The sequence below is a fragment of the Sciurus vulgaris genome, assembly GCF_902686455.1.
Source record: "Sciurus vulgaris genome assembly, chromosome: 17".
Classification (NCBI taxonomy): Eukaryota; Metazoa; Chordata; class Mammalia; order Rodentia; family Sciuridae; genus Sciurus; species Sciurus vulgaris.
The window spans coordinates 35,630,210-35,648,399 of NC_136478.1; the positions used below are offsets into that span (position 1 = coordinate 35,630,210).

Consider the following 18,190-nt stretch of genomic DNA (forward strand, 5'->3'; position numbering starts at 1 on the left):
ATTAAGACATCTAAACCATCTTCCATTTTGTTAATAGTATAGGAAAGCCATTAAAAAGGTTAAAAAAAGCTATTTTTTTGTTTGTTTCTATTACTGTTACATTAAATCATTTTAAACAGGAGAAAATCAAATTTTTGATAGACGTGGGTGGGTACCTCACCTATCAACAATTCTTTTTATTGTCAAGGTTAACTAAATATTCCATTTTGTGATCACACCAATTTTGTCTTCAGGTTTATTCTGAAAAAGCATTAGCATTACTTTGACCATAAATACTGTTCTTATTAAATGGATGTTTGAAAAGATAAATATATTTATCTTGATTTAAATCACACAATGTAACATGTCAAACATTATATGGTACCCTATTAATATGTATAATTTTTATATTTTTATGTTATCTGTTACAAATGAAATTTAAAAAATTTAAAAAGATGTGATTGCCAAAGGAGAGAGAGAAAAAAAAAAAAAAAAAAAAAAAAACACTTCCTACAGAGCTTAGTAAACCAGGACTTCTGTGTCACTTCATGAAGAAAACATATCTCAAAGCAATCTAGTAGTTTTAAAATATATCCACAATGGTCCCTTCACAAAAGGTGGAGCCTTAATTCCCCTCCCTCTAAATGTGGACCAGGTTTATGATTCCTGTACAAGAGTGTGGTGGGAGTGATGCTATATGACTTTCAAGGTTAAGCCATTTAAAAAAAAAAAAAAAAAAGCACTTGTACTTGGCTAGATCTCCCTAATCACATCCCCCTGAGGTAGGTAGCAAGTCATTACCTTTGAGGTCACCCACACAGCCTATAGAAAAGCCTGTAAGGCGGAGATCTGGGGTCTCTTGCCAACACCAGACCTAATTTATTAGTCACATGCATGAGCTATCTTGGAAGCAGATCCAGCCTCACTCAATCGTCTTATGACTGACAAGGCTGGTGGCTTGACTGTAAGATGAGAGACCCTGAGCCAGAAAAAAGTAGCCAAGCCTCTCCTGAATTTCTGAGCCATGGAACTTTTAGAATAAAAAAAATATTGTTTGGGGGTAATGTATTATGCAGCAAAAGACAACAAACAAACAGAGCTCTCAATCATACCACCCACAACATGTAATCCCAGGAGAAAGCCCTGGGAGCTCTCCAGCCATCTGCTCTATCAGGCCTTCCTGCACAGCTGTCACACTACCCTCATTGTCCCACCCCACTGTCATCCCCTGAAGTTTCCTTCATGCCACTGGAAGTACACTCAAAAGTACCTTCTTCAAAAAAGAATGTAAGATAAATGGATTCCATTTGCACATAGAAAAAAGTCTACTTTGCCTTCATACTCCATGTACACAGAACTAGATTTAAAATCACTTTCATTCAGTTTTGAAGATATGGCACATCCAGTATCACTTATGAGACAGCTTTATCCTTGGTGATCTGCAAGACCAAGAGGATGAAATCTTCCTGGTTGGTACACATCCTTCAATCGGAAGATACCTTCAATTGGGGGAATGAATGTTCCATTTTTTCTTTGACAATTTGTTTCATTGCATTTTCCTCTTTGCCACAATTCCTATTAAATGCTGAATCTATCAGATTGTTTTTTACTATAATTTTCATTGTGTGTGTGTGTGTGCGAGAGAGAGAGAGAGAGAGAGAGAGAGAGAGAGAGATAGAGATACTGGGGATTGAACTCAGGTGCACTTGATCACTGAGTTACATCCCTAGTCCCTTTTTGTATTTTGAGACAGTGTTTCACTAAATTGTCCAGCTGACCTGCAACTTGAGATCCTCCTGCCTTGGCAGGAGGCCACCTAAGTAGTTGGGATTACAAGTGTGTGCCACCATGTCCAGCCTATAATTTTTTTTTTCAGAGTAGTTCTTCAAGCAATTCTAAAACTGCACTTTTAAATCTGACAGCTTTGTCTTATCTTCAGTTCTTAAATTGTTTTCTTCAGCCTTAGCAGGCCTTTTTAAATGCCACTGCTTTCCTTATGTCTCTTGTAATAGTTTAAAACTGAAGGCTTACTCAGAGTTGCTGTGGCTCTCCTCAGCTAGGCATGGGGAAGCCTTTATGTGCATTGTTATTTGCCCTGAGGGGAGGAACCATCCATGTATAAGGCCTATTTTTCTGGAGATTTCAGTGACTCTTGGTTTTTCAGTTTCACATCTCATTCTTGTTCTATTGATCTGCATCATCAGGCTTTATCTGGATTTCTGCTGGGCAGTGTCTCTACTTCCAATTTTGATTCATTGCCCAGGACATTTCTATCTCTCCAAAGTTGGGTGAATTGTCAGCTGACGACCCCACCGGTTTTTAAATTCCTTGCTTAGTCTACCACCATGAACCAGGAGACCAAAGAAAGAATTTGTCGTCAATAAAGGACCTCTCATTTCCTTTTAAGTAGTCAGCTGTATGAACTACCACTTTATCTTGAACTACAGTAGTTCTTGGTTAAGGAAAAGAGGAGACAGATGATTCTTTTTGAATACAGATACAAAAATACACCATAAAACATCCTAACAGTTTAGAACATTACTTACTTGAACTTTTAAAAATTGGGGAACTGAGAGCATTTCTAGTGGGTTTGTTGTTGCTTTTGGTGTACTGGGGATTAAACCCAGAGGCCCTCTACCACTGAACTACACCCTCAGTCCTTTTTTATTTTGAGATAGGGTATGGGTAAATTGCTCTGGTCCTTGCTAAACTGCAAAGTCTGGCCTTGAACTGGCAATCATCCTGTCTCTGCCTCCACAGTTACTGGGATTACAGGCAGGTGCCACCACACCTGGCTATTTTTAATAATCTTGATTGGCAATTCTATGATCTACTTTCAGCATTACTTCATAAAATAAGGACTTTCTTAGAGTAAAGAACATTTCTTTCTCCTCTCAATTTGCTAAAACTTTGTTATAAACTGATAGTGGTAACTAATCACTTGAAACCCTAAATACTTTCTCAAATTCTATGCATTTTATCAGTGTTTTAAAAGTAGTTTAAAATAGGGATGGGAGCTCCAAGACTCAACAAGTATAGAACTTTTTCAAAACAATTAGATATGGTTAATCTTTAAATTGGTCTCTATACTATAGTTGTTTTTCTTTAATTCTATCAACTAAATCAAAGACGTCTACAGGTGGATGGGTGGTCTCAAAGGAAAAAGGTAAGCAGTGGACTCAAAGCTTAAAAACAACTATCTGATTTTATACACTCAAAACAGATTTAACAATAGTTAACTAAGATAAACTGTTAACTAAGATAATCTATCGTTTCACATGAAATCTATTCATGTGAATTGGTGATATTTCTCATGACCCCAGTTAGCAAGTCTTTTAGATGAGAAAACATGGGGAAAATGATAAGGTTTTCTCTTTTTAATCAAAAGTTTAAAGTGTGATTAATTGCAGATATAAAAATTTAATGTACATTTAAAACCAAAGTGTTTACAGAGAGAAGGCAAACCACTTTTTAATTTAAATTTTAAATAAATTTAAAGCCATATAAGTAGTTTTTCCATACTTACTGGAAGAACAAGACCTCTTAGTGTAATTTCTCCAGTCATGGCTACATCTGAACGTACCAACCGCCCACTAAAAAGGGAGGCGAGACAGGTTACTATGGTAACACCAGCAGATGGTCCATCTTTTGTGACAGCTCCAGCTGGGAAGTGCAGATGGATGTCTGTGTTGTCAAGAAGATCAAAACTTCCAAAAGCTTTAAAAAGGAAAAAAGGATTTTAATGTAGAAACACTGAACCTGTTTTCTTTTTCTCCTAAAAAAGAAAATCAGACAAAAATTAATGTTTTGAGTAAATGAATCCTTCCAAATATTAATGGATAGTACAATTAGAGTGAAGGTCTGGAAGAATAGATTTGTTCTATTCTAAGTAAGAGTCAAAACAAAGCACAATAAAATGAATCTTTTGAATTAGTTTCTAGTTCAGTACTAGAATCTCCATAGGGGTTCAAAAGCATAGGTCTGCACTTTACTGAATGGTGGCAGTGATAATTTAAAGCTCATCTTAATCTTTGTCATAGAATTGAGATGCCTCCTGGATCATGATCCGAAGGTGGTTCTTCCTTCACAGCTGTATCCCAGGTATTGTGAAGCCACGTACCATTAGTCAGATGGTATTTCTTTGCATTGCTGCGAAGCCAGCTAATAGCAAGATGGGCAGACTCCTTCATGACATCCCCTAGCTGGCCAGTCAGTGTTAACTGACCTTCGCCATCCATTCGGCTTGCCTCCACAAACATGATTTTCCCACCTAAGGGAGTCCAAGCCAAACCTATTGCCACTCCTGGTTGACTCAAACGCTCAGATACCTTGAAAGAAAGAACAACAACAATCAGTTATACCAACAAGTGCCAAGTTATTTTCAGACTAATTTAAAATCATACTATCCTTCGGGGGTCTGATTTTACCATATAAGACTTAAGTTATGTATCTCAACGTACTTATTACCTAACATAACTGAGCCATATTTATCACTTTCTGGCTTTCTGCCAGAAGACATACCTAAACTTTCTCTTTGGCATTTATCAGAAGTAATTTTACCTTAAAATTATGTGTGAATAACTTTGATTTTTAAGAATCAGATCTAGTTACATGTATTCTAATTTTCAAGAAGCCCAGCAGTCTTTATCTATTTAAGTATCTTTATTAAGCTGTACACACGCCCATGTGTGCATAAAACACTTTCTTTCTATCTCACTCCAGAACCTAACTTTCCTGTAGGTAATCATGAATTTGAGGAAACAGAAACCCTCTTACTAACATACATTTAGGATACATTGGCTCCAGGGGTCAAATGCGAAGGTCTATATTACCCCTAGATTTTATTTCTTTACCACTTATCTTTACTTTCTCTGTTATTGCTGCAGAGATACTATAAAATACTACTGATATCTTAAGTTCATTCTTACTGATTGGAGTTCACTGTGCTGCCTGGATGCTTTTTTAAAATGAACATGCTATTCACCCAAGATCATGGGCCTATGTGATAAGCTATATTGAAGTTACAGAAACAAAGCAACAGCTAAAAGACAGCAATATTAACATTTACTGTATCCCTTGAGCCTCCAAATTTCTAATCCTATGGAAGTAATTTGTGTGAGAGGAATTGAGCACAATATGTCCACCAAACATTAATTCAACAGATTTTTCTACTGACAGATAACTTAGAACAGTAATGTTTGTAGTGTGGGTTTCTAGTTAGAGGGCTGGAATGCTGCTGCTTATTACTTTTCCAATGGGCTTGAAGAGTGCAAGTCTTGATTTTAAAGTTTACTTTAACTGGGTGTGGTGGCACAAGCTTGTATCCCAGTGTTGGGGAGGCTGAGGCAGAGAATTGCAAGTTTAAGGCTAGCCAGAGCAACTTAGCAAAACTGTTTCAAAATTTAAAAAAAGGAGGGGGGATACTGGGGATGTGGCTCAGTGGTTAAGCACTCCTGTGTTCAATTCCTGGTACCAAAAAAAAAAAAAAAAAAAAAAAAAATTGCATTAACTTCATAGGATAGGTTAGAGAATCAGGTGAATTGATGTAAGAATACAGATCTCAATTCCCTCTGACTCTGGCACTTGCCATGTTCTAGATTTACTTGAAGAGAGAGGAAAGATCAATATGCAAAAATCAGTACTATTTAAACTAGTTGCAAAGTTTGGTGTTTTCATAACATAAAATAAATTCTCTATAACTGAAAGACATCTAGTTTGGCTCCATTCTAGGGTAGGGTTTAATAATCCTAAAGAAAAATTCTCATTATACTAAATCATGTTTAATTTAACACATAAAGTCATTTGGTGAACAGGAATAATCACTTTCTTAGAGCTGAATCCTCAACGTATTTGTCAAACAAAACTGAAAGGATCCCCCAAAAAGCAATGGTGTGATTCTCCTTGATCACCATGTTGCTTCAAGAAACCAAGTCAGTTTTCCAACACTCACCATCTGCTGGAGAGTCTTGGTTCTCTGGGTAGAAGTGATTGAAAGATTTAACTGGAAAGGTGGGTGTAGATAACTACATATGGCTAAACCGAATGTATGCAGGCTCACAATCACTATTGTGACTTGGTAGTAAGTGTTCTGATAGATGAGACTAATGACAAATCTGTGGAACTCAACATCAGTGGGTTCTACCAAACCTGGAAACTCTGTGATTAAGGCCAAGAGTAGTTACCTGAGGAGTAAAGAACATTTAATTCTTAGACTTGAAGTCATATTCTTTGAGGGCATGTGCTCTTATTACAATGAAACCAAATAATCAAGCACCCAGGTTCCACATGTTTCTCCCTCAGAAATGAAGGGGTACAGATACATATCTTGAGTGCAAGCCATTTTACCCCTCTTCAGAAACAAGCATTCCCTACAAAGTGACTCAACACCATCATTATAAAACAGTGTTCATCTACCAGTCTTATCCTTTCAGCTTGTATTCCCATTACTGGTTTATAGAATCATTCGTTATATTGGCCAAGATAGGTTCAGGCTTGAATTTCAGGATTTTTCCCACTAGATACCAAAGTGGAACCTTAGTACCTCAGTATTTCTGTTCCTCAATTTTCTACTACTACTAGGAATAAGGTAAATATGCAGACCAAGTCTCATGAGGTTGCATTCTTAGTATGACATTAGTGCTTGAGGAGCATTTGTGTTTCAATTTTACGCTGCTCTTCCCTCTTGATTGGCTAAAAATAGTGATATTTGACTGAAACAGTTTTTATGTTCCTTCCAGGGCTGTCAGCAAAGTAGTACCTGATAATCTCTTGGAGTCTTCATACTGAAACTACAAGCCTTGAATGTATGAATATTGATTTTTCTAGTTGTGGATTTGTTTTAGTAGCATTAAGAATAGGCCGGGGCAGACTGTTTCCCTTGGAGAGGTGCTGGGGTCTATAACAGTCATCTATTTTATTTATTTTTTCCAGTTCAAGGGATTGAACCCAGGGTTTCAATGCTAGGCAAGTGCTCCATCACTGGGCTGTACCCTCGCCTTGCCACTGTCATTTCTTAAAGCTGTATTATATACCCATTCTGCCCTAATTCTCATAACAGCTGCTTTCAGATCTCGTGATCAGAGTTTAAGATCAGTTGCATATGCCTGTAATCTCAGGAGGCTGAGTCAGGAGGATTGCAAATTCAAGGCCAGCATGGACAACTTAGCAAGACCCCATCTCAAAATTAAAAATAAAATAAAATAAAATAAAGGGACTGAGGATGTACCTCAGTGGTAGAGTACCCCTGGGTTTAATCCCTAGCACACCATTCCCTACCCCACCAAAAAAGATCTTTTAGGGCCTTTTCTTAGGGTGCTGGGCCAGACTGGGTATGCGGCATCAAAGTGATCTTTAACAGGGGACATGCAGCCTGTTTAGCTGGTGTGGGATGGAGAAGTCATTTACTATCATGATTCTTTGGGGCATTTAGTTAGCGTCTCTATATTTTGCCCATTTATTTCTTTGCCCATTTCTAGCAGCTGATTTTGTTCGCTTGAAAAATGAGCATGATGATGGAATTCCTTGGAACTCACCTTTGCGTGTACCCTATTCAGGGTGGTTTTAAAAGTGCATGTTTATCCTCTTCCTTTTCTTGCCTGTTCAGGGCAGTAACCTTTAGGTAAGGGCTTTTCATACACCACGGTCAGCAGTGGATACTGAGATTTCATACAAGGTGGGGGGACTATCTAAAAACATGGAAGGAGTCAGGGACAATCAAATGACATGAATACTGTCCCTAACCAAGTGTACTCATGGTCCTTCATCACTTTGGGGGTACCTATTGCTCACACCTCCTCCAAAAAGCAGCCTGATTTTCTTTGGTGACCTACTCTTTTCATGTAATCTCCCTGAGGCAGAAACCCAGGATCTTGTCTCCCACTGGAGAAAGTACAAGGGCACAGTGACGGAAAGGCATGTGGCCTGAAGCCAGAAGGCCCCTCCAAGGATCGGGGGCGTGCTTTGAGCTAGGTCTGCACTGAGAGCCTCATAGCATGGACCTAGTCCAGGCTGCCTCAGGACACTTGCACCTGTACCCACTCTGCTCTTCTCTGCTGCAGCACAGGAGACTTTTACTTTATTGTTATTTTTAAAAGTGGGTTTAACTGATCTTTCTATAGGAAACTTTATGGCATTTGAAAAGGTGACCTATGATACAGTTTCTAAATTTGAAATCTAGACTATGTTCCTAGAACCTATTTTTCAACTCATTTAGAGAATTCTAAAGGGATATAACTCATTAATAAAAGTGTGCCTTCTCACCTTTCTTCACTGACAATTTGCTAGGTCAGTAATATTTTTGGTACTAATATATTTTTAGAGTCACATCTTCAATGAAACTAAAGAACAATAATGGGTTATTAAAGGTTATTAAATGTGGACACAAGAATATAAAAAAAGGTTTTTATTTTTTGTTTTTTTAGGGAGCATGGTAGTTGTAGGAACTAGTATTGGTTCATTTTTTTACTGGGTTTTTTATGGTGGGCGTTTTATAGCTCTTGACTCACCAAATTCTACTAGATCTCTATAACATGTACCCCCATGTATCAGAGAGCAAATTTAAGGAGGCTGGATTTATCATTGGGTAAGAGGCCCCCTACATCGTTCAGACCATATTCTTCTTCCTTCCTATTAAACCCCTGCTTCAGCAGCTGGATTTTCCTCTTCATTCTCTCCTCACTACCTTCCACACTCAGAGACTCTTCCCTTCCTTACTACCCTAACTCCTGCTATCATCCTGGTATTTCTGGTGAACGCACGATTCCCATCCAGAATCTGGCTTCTCAGTTCTTTTTTATCACTTGAACTCAGCCATTCTCTTCTGGGTCCTTGTCACTAACAGAAAACATACTACCTCTGGAACCTGCATTTAAAGTCCTCTGCCTGCCTGCTCCTCACTCTCGCCCTTCTGGCTCACCTGTGTTCTTGCCATGGCCTCTGCCACTTTCTCCCTGCACACCAGCTGTGGGCTTCACTGCTGTCCTTGTGCAGTTAGCAGACTTTTTTCTTCCATCACTATCATCTTTTCCTTGTACATGACTCAATATTCTTGATATTCTTACTACACTGCCAAGGGTATCCCTTCTCCTAGGCAAGCCATGTCCTCCACTTGTGCTTTGGATCCCACCATCTCACATCATCAAAGCATCAGTCCTGCTGTGTCTATTGGATTAACCTTGTCAGCAAATATGCTAAACAGTCCCCCTTTGAGCTCCCAATTCTCTCTAGTCACCTAATTCACTGCAGTCATTCTCAGCTGAATTTCTGAAAATCTGCCTACTTAACTAATTCTATTTCCTTCCCTTGTTCTCTCTATAACACACTCTGAAATCTACCAACCCCATCATTCATTGTGAAATCTCTCCTTCAAAGTCACTTACAACCTCCATACTGTCAACTTCAACACACATTTTTCTTTCTTTTTTGTTTGGTACCAGAGATTGAACCCAGGGAGCTTTACCACTGAGCAACATCTCCAACTCTTTTTTATATTTTATTTAGAGACAGGATCTCACCCAGTTGCTCAGGGCCTCACTAAATTGCTGAGGCTGACTCTGAAATAGAATCCTCCTGCATCAGCCTCCAGAGCTTCTGGGATTACAGGAATGCACCACCATGCCTGGCTGACCTTACCTTCTTTGATCTCTCAACAAACAGGATACACAATTTGACTTCCCTTCTTGAAATATGCTCTTTGTTTTCATGGCAGGACAACATCCTTGTCCTCTTTTGTGATTTTGCGTTCTGTCCTAGTTCTTTTTACACCTTTTGTGATGGCTCGTCTTCCTCTAAATAATCCCTATGTAATGGCATTCAGCAGGGCATGTTCCTAAGCTACCTGCTCTATTCCATGTACACTTTTTCCTTAGGTGATCTCAATATTTCTGGGGCTTTAAATATTCTCAATTTTTCTGACAACTCTATACTCCTCTGAATAATAGATCTGCATGTTTAAATGCCTACATTCAGATATTTCCTAGATATTTCAAATTTAATGTGTTCAACAGAGCTGTTTTCTTTGCAACACACACCACTTCTCACCACCTTCCCCATCCAATAAATGGCACTACCACAAATGCCCCATCCTTCTAGCCAGAAACCTGTAAGTTCTTTTGAAAACTTTCCTTCATTCCTCCTATATTCCTTCAGCAAGGCTACCTCCACTGCTGTCAAGTCCACCTCTGAAGATGTATCTTGGATATACCCAATGCAGCTACTCATTATCTCAGTACATCCTGTTTGTTTTCTTTATAGCATCCATCTCAACTTGCAATTATTTGTTTGCTTATTTTTTCTACACTATAGGAAGGTAGAAAACATATCCTGCCTATTCACGACTGTCCGAATTAGGTTCTCAATATATATTTAAAGAATAAATAAAACTCTTTCTAGAGGCAACAACAGACCTTAAACTTTTGCCTTCATGGAGAATACAGGCATTCAAACAAAAAAGGAAATATTTCAACATGTATTCCAATATTCCCAATATAATCTCCCTCTTCAGATTTTTTTTTTTTTTTTTTACCTAGAAAAGCATGAAGAAGGAGAGAGACAAGACTGGCCACTGTGAATTCTTTGCAAAGAGCAGAGGACTTGTTCCGTGCACCTGTACTGTTTCTCTAATATAATCAACAGCAAAACTTTGGAGCCAGGCAGACCTGGAAGCATCCAATTCTGGTATAAAGTGTGTTTTCTGGCAAGTTATTTAAATGCTGTAAGCCTTGTTGCTTTATTTATTATTGGAAAGACACCATAAGTGAAGAGCCTTTGTAGAGGGCTGACACGCTACAGATACACCAATAGGAATGGCCAAGAGGTGGAGCCCAACCTCTCCCTTTCCAAAACTGAGCACTTCAGTTGGTAAGAATATACTGTGAATGAAAAGCTGATGTAGAGCAGATGCCTTTTTTAAAAAATTTTAACTGCCTTACATCATTACCACTGTCTTTTTAGCAGGCAAGGGCAGGAATTACCTTGGTCTGACAGAGTATCAAAGAAGAGTGGAAAAAATATTGAACTTGGACTCACCTCATCTGATTCTGAATGCCGATTCTACCGATCACCCTTCTGTGGAGTTACATAATTGACTTAATGTCTTTGAGGTTTTTTTTTTTTCTGTGTATAAAAGGGAAGACTTCTAGTCTCAGTGGTGGCCCTCATGGATAATAAAGAAACGTTCCATAAATCTTAATTTTATAGATTTAAAACTGAAGTAGGGACTGGGGGTGTAGCTCAGTGGTAGAGCACTTGTCTGGCATGCACAGGCCCCGGGTTTGATTCCCAGTAGTGCAAACAAACAAAAAGCTGAGGCAGAGTGTGGTTAAATAACTTGGGGCCAAAGGTCATCAGACAAGCAGAGACAGAAACCCTAGGTTACGGGGTGAAAAAAATGAACAAAATGTTCTAATCTCTTAGTCAGCAGATTTTTGATGCTAAAATTCCATTTATAATAGGCAAAATGGCTATTAGAGTCTTCCTTTTGATTCACATTGGTTAGAAGAATTCACATGTAATAGCTCAGATGCTACAAGGAAAATAAAATAGGTTTTTCCAATGACATCAAAGAGAGTTGCTAAGCAGTATTTATAAAATATCTCATTTCTGTTCTTTTGGCTCTTTCTTTGCCAAAGCTCTGGGAATGTCAGCAATGCTTCCAAAACTAACATCAGCAGAAATGGCTGGGGAAAAAAGCGTTTTTGTAACACGAACATTCATCAATTTTTTGTTTTTATTTGTAGCTCTAGTTTAAATTCTTAAAGAACTGCTGGAATGTACTTTTTCTGGACAGCCCAGAGAAAAAAGTCCATCAGGCCTGCAGGAATCGGAACCTACGTAGATCATCACTCAAAATCACTGATTCTCTCAGAATCAAGAAGGCAGGTTTTGTTTCCTTTCTCCCCCAAAGTTTTGCTCAAGTTCTTTCAACATTTCAAAATTCAAATCCATGTTATCTTAAGGATTCAAACCACCCCAAATAATGTCTCTGATTCTATTGCTCAAGTCCAGAGTAAATGAGTTCTGTTTTTGTAACAGTTTTATAGAGAGGCTCATTAGCTTTAATGACCAGTTCAATGTTTAAATAGCTAAACAAGATGGGTTGGGGATTGTTTCTCCTTTACTTAGTTTTAAGAAGTTAGGGAAAACTAGAGCTGCTGGAATGATTTCAAACATTAGATGGAGAGATTTTTTTTTTAAGCATAATTTATAAGATTCATTTTCTGGAAATCTTCCTCTTCAACTGACAAAAGAAGGGATAATAAAGCTAAATTCAGTAGTATAAAACAAACTTTCTAGTAATTGGCTTATAAAAGCTCATCTAAGCATCCTATAAAGTATTTAATAATGCCCTCAATGGTCATTTTCTTTCTTTTTTTGGTTCATAGTTTATTCATTTATTTTTTACTGATGACAGAATTTTTATTTGCAAAATAATGTGTTAACAAACAATAAAATAAATGTTACTGTGTCCCATATGATGAGAGAATGAACGTCAACAAAAGATTCCAACAATCTTCTGAGCCTTACAGCAGGACTATTCAACCTGTTTTCCAGAAATATTCCATCATCAAATCTATCATTTATCAATGGTCACTTTCTAAAATCTCTTTTCATCAACTGCCTCAATTAAGTTCTGAGGATCAGGCCTTCTTCCATGAGATAAAGTTAGGGGAAAAAGATGGAAATAGTGCCAGACCTGTGCTCAGGTTAACCTAAGGATGGCCTCAAACTTATGATCCTCTCTCAATCTCCTGAGTTGCTGGAATTACAGGTGAGCCTAACCTAAGGGACTATTAACAATGAAACAATTGGCTTCATCTGGGTTTGCACTAGCAGCAGTTTGAAGCTAAAGCCATACTCATGTTTTCAGACATTCTGTATCAGATTGATTCCCTGACTCCTCTCCCAATCCCTTCATAGCACAAGAAATCCTTATGGTAAAGCACATACAGTGGGAAATTCAGAGACACTATTCATATAATGGAGCTGAATAACAGAAATAGGGTGGGTTTCTAAAATCTGACCAGGATCTCCGGCTCCTCCCAATAGTCACATATTCACATCAAGTACTGAAACACAATACCAAACAGAAAACATGTTTTTGACTGTAAGACAAACCTCTGCCTCCAGAAACACCCAGTTCTATTTTCCCCTTGACTTGTTAACCAACACAACAGTAAACTGGTGAGTACCAACTAAGAAATGACAATGATCACCTCCATTTCATACATCGGGGGCCCAAGGATGTCTTTCAGAGCGTGGAAATCAATCAGAATTGGCATTTCAGGTGGAAGGGCCAAGTCAGTAGTGTCATTTATAGATTCTGGTTTTGCATCTTCTAAGATGTGTTCTCTGCAACCTAAAAGAGAAAATTTTACTTATAAGTTCTAAGAGACTTGATGGTTTCAAAATTTATTAGTAAATATCTCACTTCAGTGGACTTCAACAGTCCTTTTTATGCATTTATTAAAGTACAAAAATTCACCTTGTATAACTATGGAAAGCAGGTGGAAGAATTAGTCCTTCAAGCCCCCTGAGGACCTATATGCAATTGCCTTGTTCGCTATTTTGCTGTTGTCTATCTCCCTGTTACAGCATAAGTTCCGGGAGGGCAGCAAGCTACCCTGCCTTCTTAACCATTCCGTTCTTCATCAAGAACAATGTCTGGCAGTGTTCACCTAATGGTCCCCACAGACCTGATGCTGAAGAGTCAAATGCAGTGGATTACTTGTACGATTCTCTGTTACATCAAAACAACTCAACTTTATGACCAACTTTCAATTCCTCTTTAGAGGAGTTTGATCAGGTGTACCATTTTCTAATGGGAAAAATGAACTGGGAAGTGATAGAACCCATAAAAGCAATGTACCTTTTGTAAGCAAATAGCTTAACTCTAATATGGTTATCATTTGCCAATAAATAAATATAATGGTGAGAGTATATGAAGCCTGGTTTGAAATCCCTGTAATAATGGGCTACTTCCCTCAAGTACCTGAGAGCGCTGGTTGACTGATACCTTGTTAAAGTATAGACTTGGTTTGCGCCTAGATACACTTAATAGGCACACTCAACAATGGATTTAACAGGCCTTCTTCTCTATCAGACTTTATCATTCCAGTTTGAGAAAAAAAAATATGTAACCTGTGGTCAGAAATCTAAAAAGAGGAATATAGGTTTAAAACATGTGCAAAATGTTGGGCACCATTCTAGCTTACTGCTATTTTTCTTTTAGATTTACCTCATTAAATACTTCGTATAAAAATCTTTGTTACCTCTTTACATATATTGCCTTCTGAAAGTGATCACTATATGTATTAACAAACAATATATAATGATTACATCATTACCTGACATTTGTCTGTTTTAGTTTTGCTATGATTCCTTCATTCCTTTTATTCTTCTCCTTTCTGATAGCTCATGAAGATGTAGGAATTTTTTAAAATAATTCATTTCCAAAAGTAATTACTGAATATAGCTAAGAGCAGCAAAACCTAATTTTAGATTCTAATGCTAACTTGAGACATCCTGGGGTATCATAAATGATCCCAGTGTGGCCTTGAGGGTGAAGGGCTTGCTGATTTACTTACTATTCTCCTGGGCTTTAATGGGCTCCTCTTTAAGACAGAATCAGGAGTGATACAGAAAGAAAACATAACAATTCAGATTTTCTGACAGAACAAATTATGCTATGCAAAGTGTTAAACCTCTGTGGACTGTGAAGTGCAGTACACATATTGTATCAGAGGTGTTACGTCTTTCTTGAATTACATGTACTCTCATAATCACACTTGCAAGGTTTGGCCCAATCATGTTCTAAGAAATTTTCCCTGATCTTTTTAACTTCTTTTATGTCACTTGTTTGTTTCACAAAATCTAGTAATTACTGAATTTCTCAGTAGCTTGTGGAAATGGTAGATTATCTGCCTGTTGTTCTGTTTGCGACATATTTATTCCAAGCAATAGTAATGATTCTGGGTAGGAAAAAACTCTAGTGATCAGTTTGACTACATGAAGATCTCAGAGCAGAAGATAAAGCAGGTGTCTTTGCTTAATTAAAATTAATGCACAGAAAGAAAAGCACTACTTGGTTCAGGTTACTATACTCTAAAGATGCAAGGAAGTGGTACTCTGAAACTTCAGCCAGTGCAGGGAGGCTGCAAGTTTCTCCAGCATGAGGTGCTTTGTGAGCTTTTCGGAGATCTAATTACTATTACCAGCAACTATTTCACTATCTCAGGAGGAAGTAAGGCTGGATGGGTGAAAGCCTATCCACAATTATGTAACCAATGCTTCAGGACATCCAATCCCTTTCCAAGTGTGGTACTGAATTCAATGCTTTGAGCACTGAGCAGTTGGGGGTGGGGATAGCTATTTCTAATAAAACTGCACCGTATAATATAAAGGATGGCAACTCAGGCACAGCAGCTGTACTATAAAATATTCAATAAACTCAGAACTAATCTGCACTACAAAATGTTATTTCCTGTGGCTGGGGTTGTAGCTCAGTGGTAGAACGCTTGCCTAGCATGTGTGAGGCTGTGAGGCACTGGGTTCGATTCTCAGCACTGTATATAAATAAAATAAAGGTTCATCAACATCTAAAAAAATTTTTTTAAATGTTATTTCCCATCATTAGAACACAAGCCTAGAGAACTAAAGCACCAGTCAAGAAAATGATGCCAGCTAAATGGGAGACTGGATTTTAAGAATCATCCACTCCCAGGTACAATGGTACACACCTATAATCCCAGTGACTCAGGAGGCTGAGGCAGGAGGATCCCAAGTCCAAGACTAGCCCCGGCAACTTATCAAGACCCTAAGCAACTAAGTGAGACCCTTTCTCAAAATAAATAAAAAATAAAAAGGGCTGGGGAGGTAGCTTAGTGGTAAAGTGCCCCTGGGTTCAATCCCCAATATGCCAAAAAAAAAAAATCACCTCATGTAATACAACAAGAGAAAGAAAATGTTGGATTTTCACAGAATACATGCTAGATTCCTCATTAAAATAAAGAACAATTAAAATACCATCTTATACATGCCATTTGGGGAATGAGGCCCAGCTACAATTAAACCTTCCCAGGTTTTGAAGTACTCTGTTCTAGATCCAGGTTTTATCTAAGACTATTACATTCAAGCAGGATGGACTTTTTCAGGGAAGGTAAAAACAACAGCAACAAAAATTCAACATGCTGGCGTAACATGGACACCCCCCAACCCCACCTCTCCGCAGATTCTTCCTACAGGAATTAATGTAGTTTCTTCTTTATGGACTCTTCTCTTAGACTAAATATTGCAATAGTGATTGTTTTTTAAAATTTTAAAAAATTTGTTCTAATTACACATGACAGTAGAATGGATTTATGCATTTTGATAATAAATGGAGTATGATTTATTTTTTCTGAATGTACATATTATAGGATCACATCAGTCATGCAGTCATATATGTACATGAGGTATTAATGTCTGTTTCACTCTATCCTTCCTACCCCATCCCCCTTTCCCTCCCTTCACTTCCCTCTACCTAATCTAAAGTAACTCTATTTTTCCCTAGCATGCCCCTCTACTTAATGTGAATTAGCATCCACATATCAGAGTAAATTGTGGTTCTTAACAAATGGTTAATATGCATATTAAAATGATTGTTTCTTTAAGAAGTAAAGAAGTTTAAGTTATAAAAGCCAGATGTCACTTTTCTGATTATTAAAGTAACTAGTAAAGAAGTTTAAAAAATAACAAAGGTCAACATTAAAGAAAGAGAAGAAGCCTTTTCAGTGTTCCTTATGGTTCAATTTTTCAGGAAAGTAATGGCAATATATTAAATATTTCAGATGTTCATAACCTTAGACTTAGTGATTTTTTTTTTTTTTTTTTTTGTAGCAATCTACCCTTAAGGACATAAAACAAAAGTACAGATAACAGTTTACATATGGAGCTATTTACAGTAGCGCTCTATATAGTAGCAAAAATCAGACTCACTATAAATAATGAATGTCAGAAACATGGTTAGGTGACCATGGCACATGCACATCCATTTGATAAAATATTACACAGTCACTAAATATTCCAAGTTTTTTTAAGTAATGTAAAAAATTCTTTTCAAACAAGGTTAAACCTGGGGAAAGACAGTGTAAAATTTCATGCAGTATGATCAATACACCAAGTGATATGGTCTAAAAATGTTAACAGAAGTTATTCCATGTGTTATGAGGTTAGCTTTACATGAAATAGTAGTTTCCAAACCTGACTCTGGCTTCCTAGTTGGCATTGAGCAAGGTTACTTCACCTCTTTGCATTTGGTTTTCTAATCAGCAAGATAAGAATAATGACAATACCCTCAGAGTTTTGGGGAGAGGTACTGATTTACACTATTAGCTCCCTCTTACGGTAATAATTACTATAGACTTCTAAGACTCACTTTTTTTTTTTTTTTTTTGGTACTGAGGATTAAACCAAACCACATCCCCAGCACTTTTTTTATATTTTATTTAGAGACAGGATCTCTCTGAGTTGCTTAGGGCCTTGCTAATTTGCTGAGGCTGGCTTTGAACTCATGGTCCCAAACCTCAGGGATTATAGGCATGCGCCACTGCGCCAGGCAAAACTCACATATTCTTACTCTATAACCCTTTCATTTCAAGAAAACAAAGTACTCTACACAACCTGTCTCAACTCAGGAATAGACAGGATTCTGACCACAATCACCCAACTACTGGGAATATGTAAATTCAATATACATTTTAAAAAAAAGATCTCAAGACTTGGCCCTATGCTATCCTATGTATTACTATTATATTTAATATAAATACTACCTATTAAAATTCACTTTACAAATAACAGAAGCATATTCTTAAAAATAATAAAATGCTCTTAAAAAAAAGGCTATTAAATAGAGGTTGAAGAGAAAGGTCATGGGAGAGTAAAATGAGTACAACGTTAGTCAACCTCACCCTAATTCAACTACTTTTATTTATTTTAAATAAAATTGGACATAAAGTGGGAAAGAGCTACAGTTTTTTGAGTTAATTCACTCTCCTCAGGGACATCCCCGGCTCTTCTTTCATTGATATTACCAGTCTGTTCTGAGTCTAATTCAGACACAGCAAGATGGTCAGAGCAAACCAGAGGAGTCTGGCCGCACTGAGGCGGCAGATAAACAAAGGGCTGCTGGGGCAGCGAGAAGGAGCCCTGGGTGTTGCCACTGAGGGCTGAGCCACAC

At 37.7% G+C, this 18,190-nt stretch overlaps 1 protein-coding gene across 2 annotated transcripts in view; it reads right to left on the bottom strand.

Moving 5' to 3' along the window:
• The window catches only part of LONP2 (lon peptidase 2, peroxisomal), a 117,226-nt gene that overhangs the window by 1,318 nt on the left and 97,718 nt on the right, over positions 1–18,190 (bottom strand). For both annotated transcript variants that reach the window (XM_079117630.1, XM_079117631.1), the window contains 3 exons: positions 13,191–13,333; positions 4,100–4,307; positions 3,506–3,696 (listed from right to left, as the gene is read on the bottom strand). In XM_079117630.1, the coding sequence (XP_078973756.1) occupies positions 3,506–3,696; positions 4,100–4,307; positions 13,191–13,333 (542 nt within the window). The remainder of the gene's footprint in view (positions 1–3,505; positions 3,697–4,099; positions 4,308–13,190; positions 13,334–18,190) is intronic.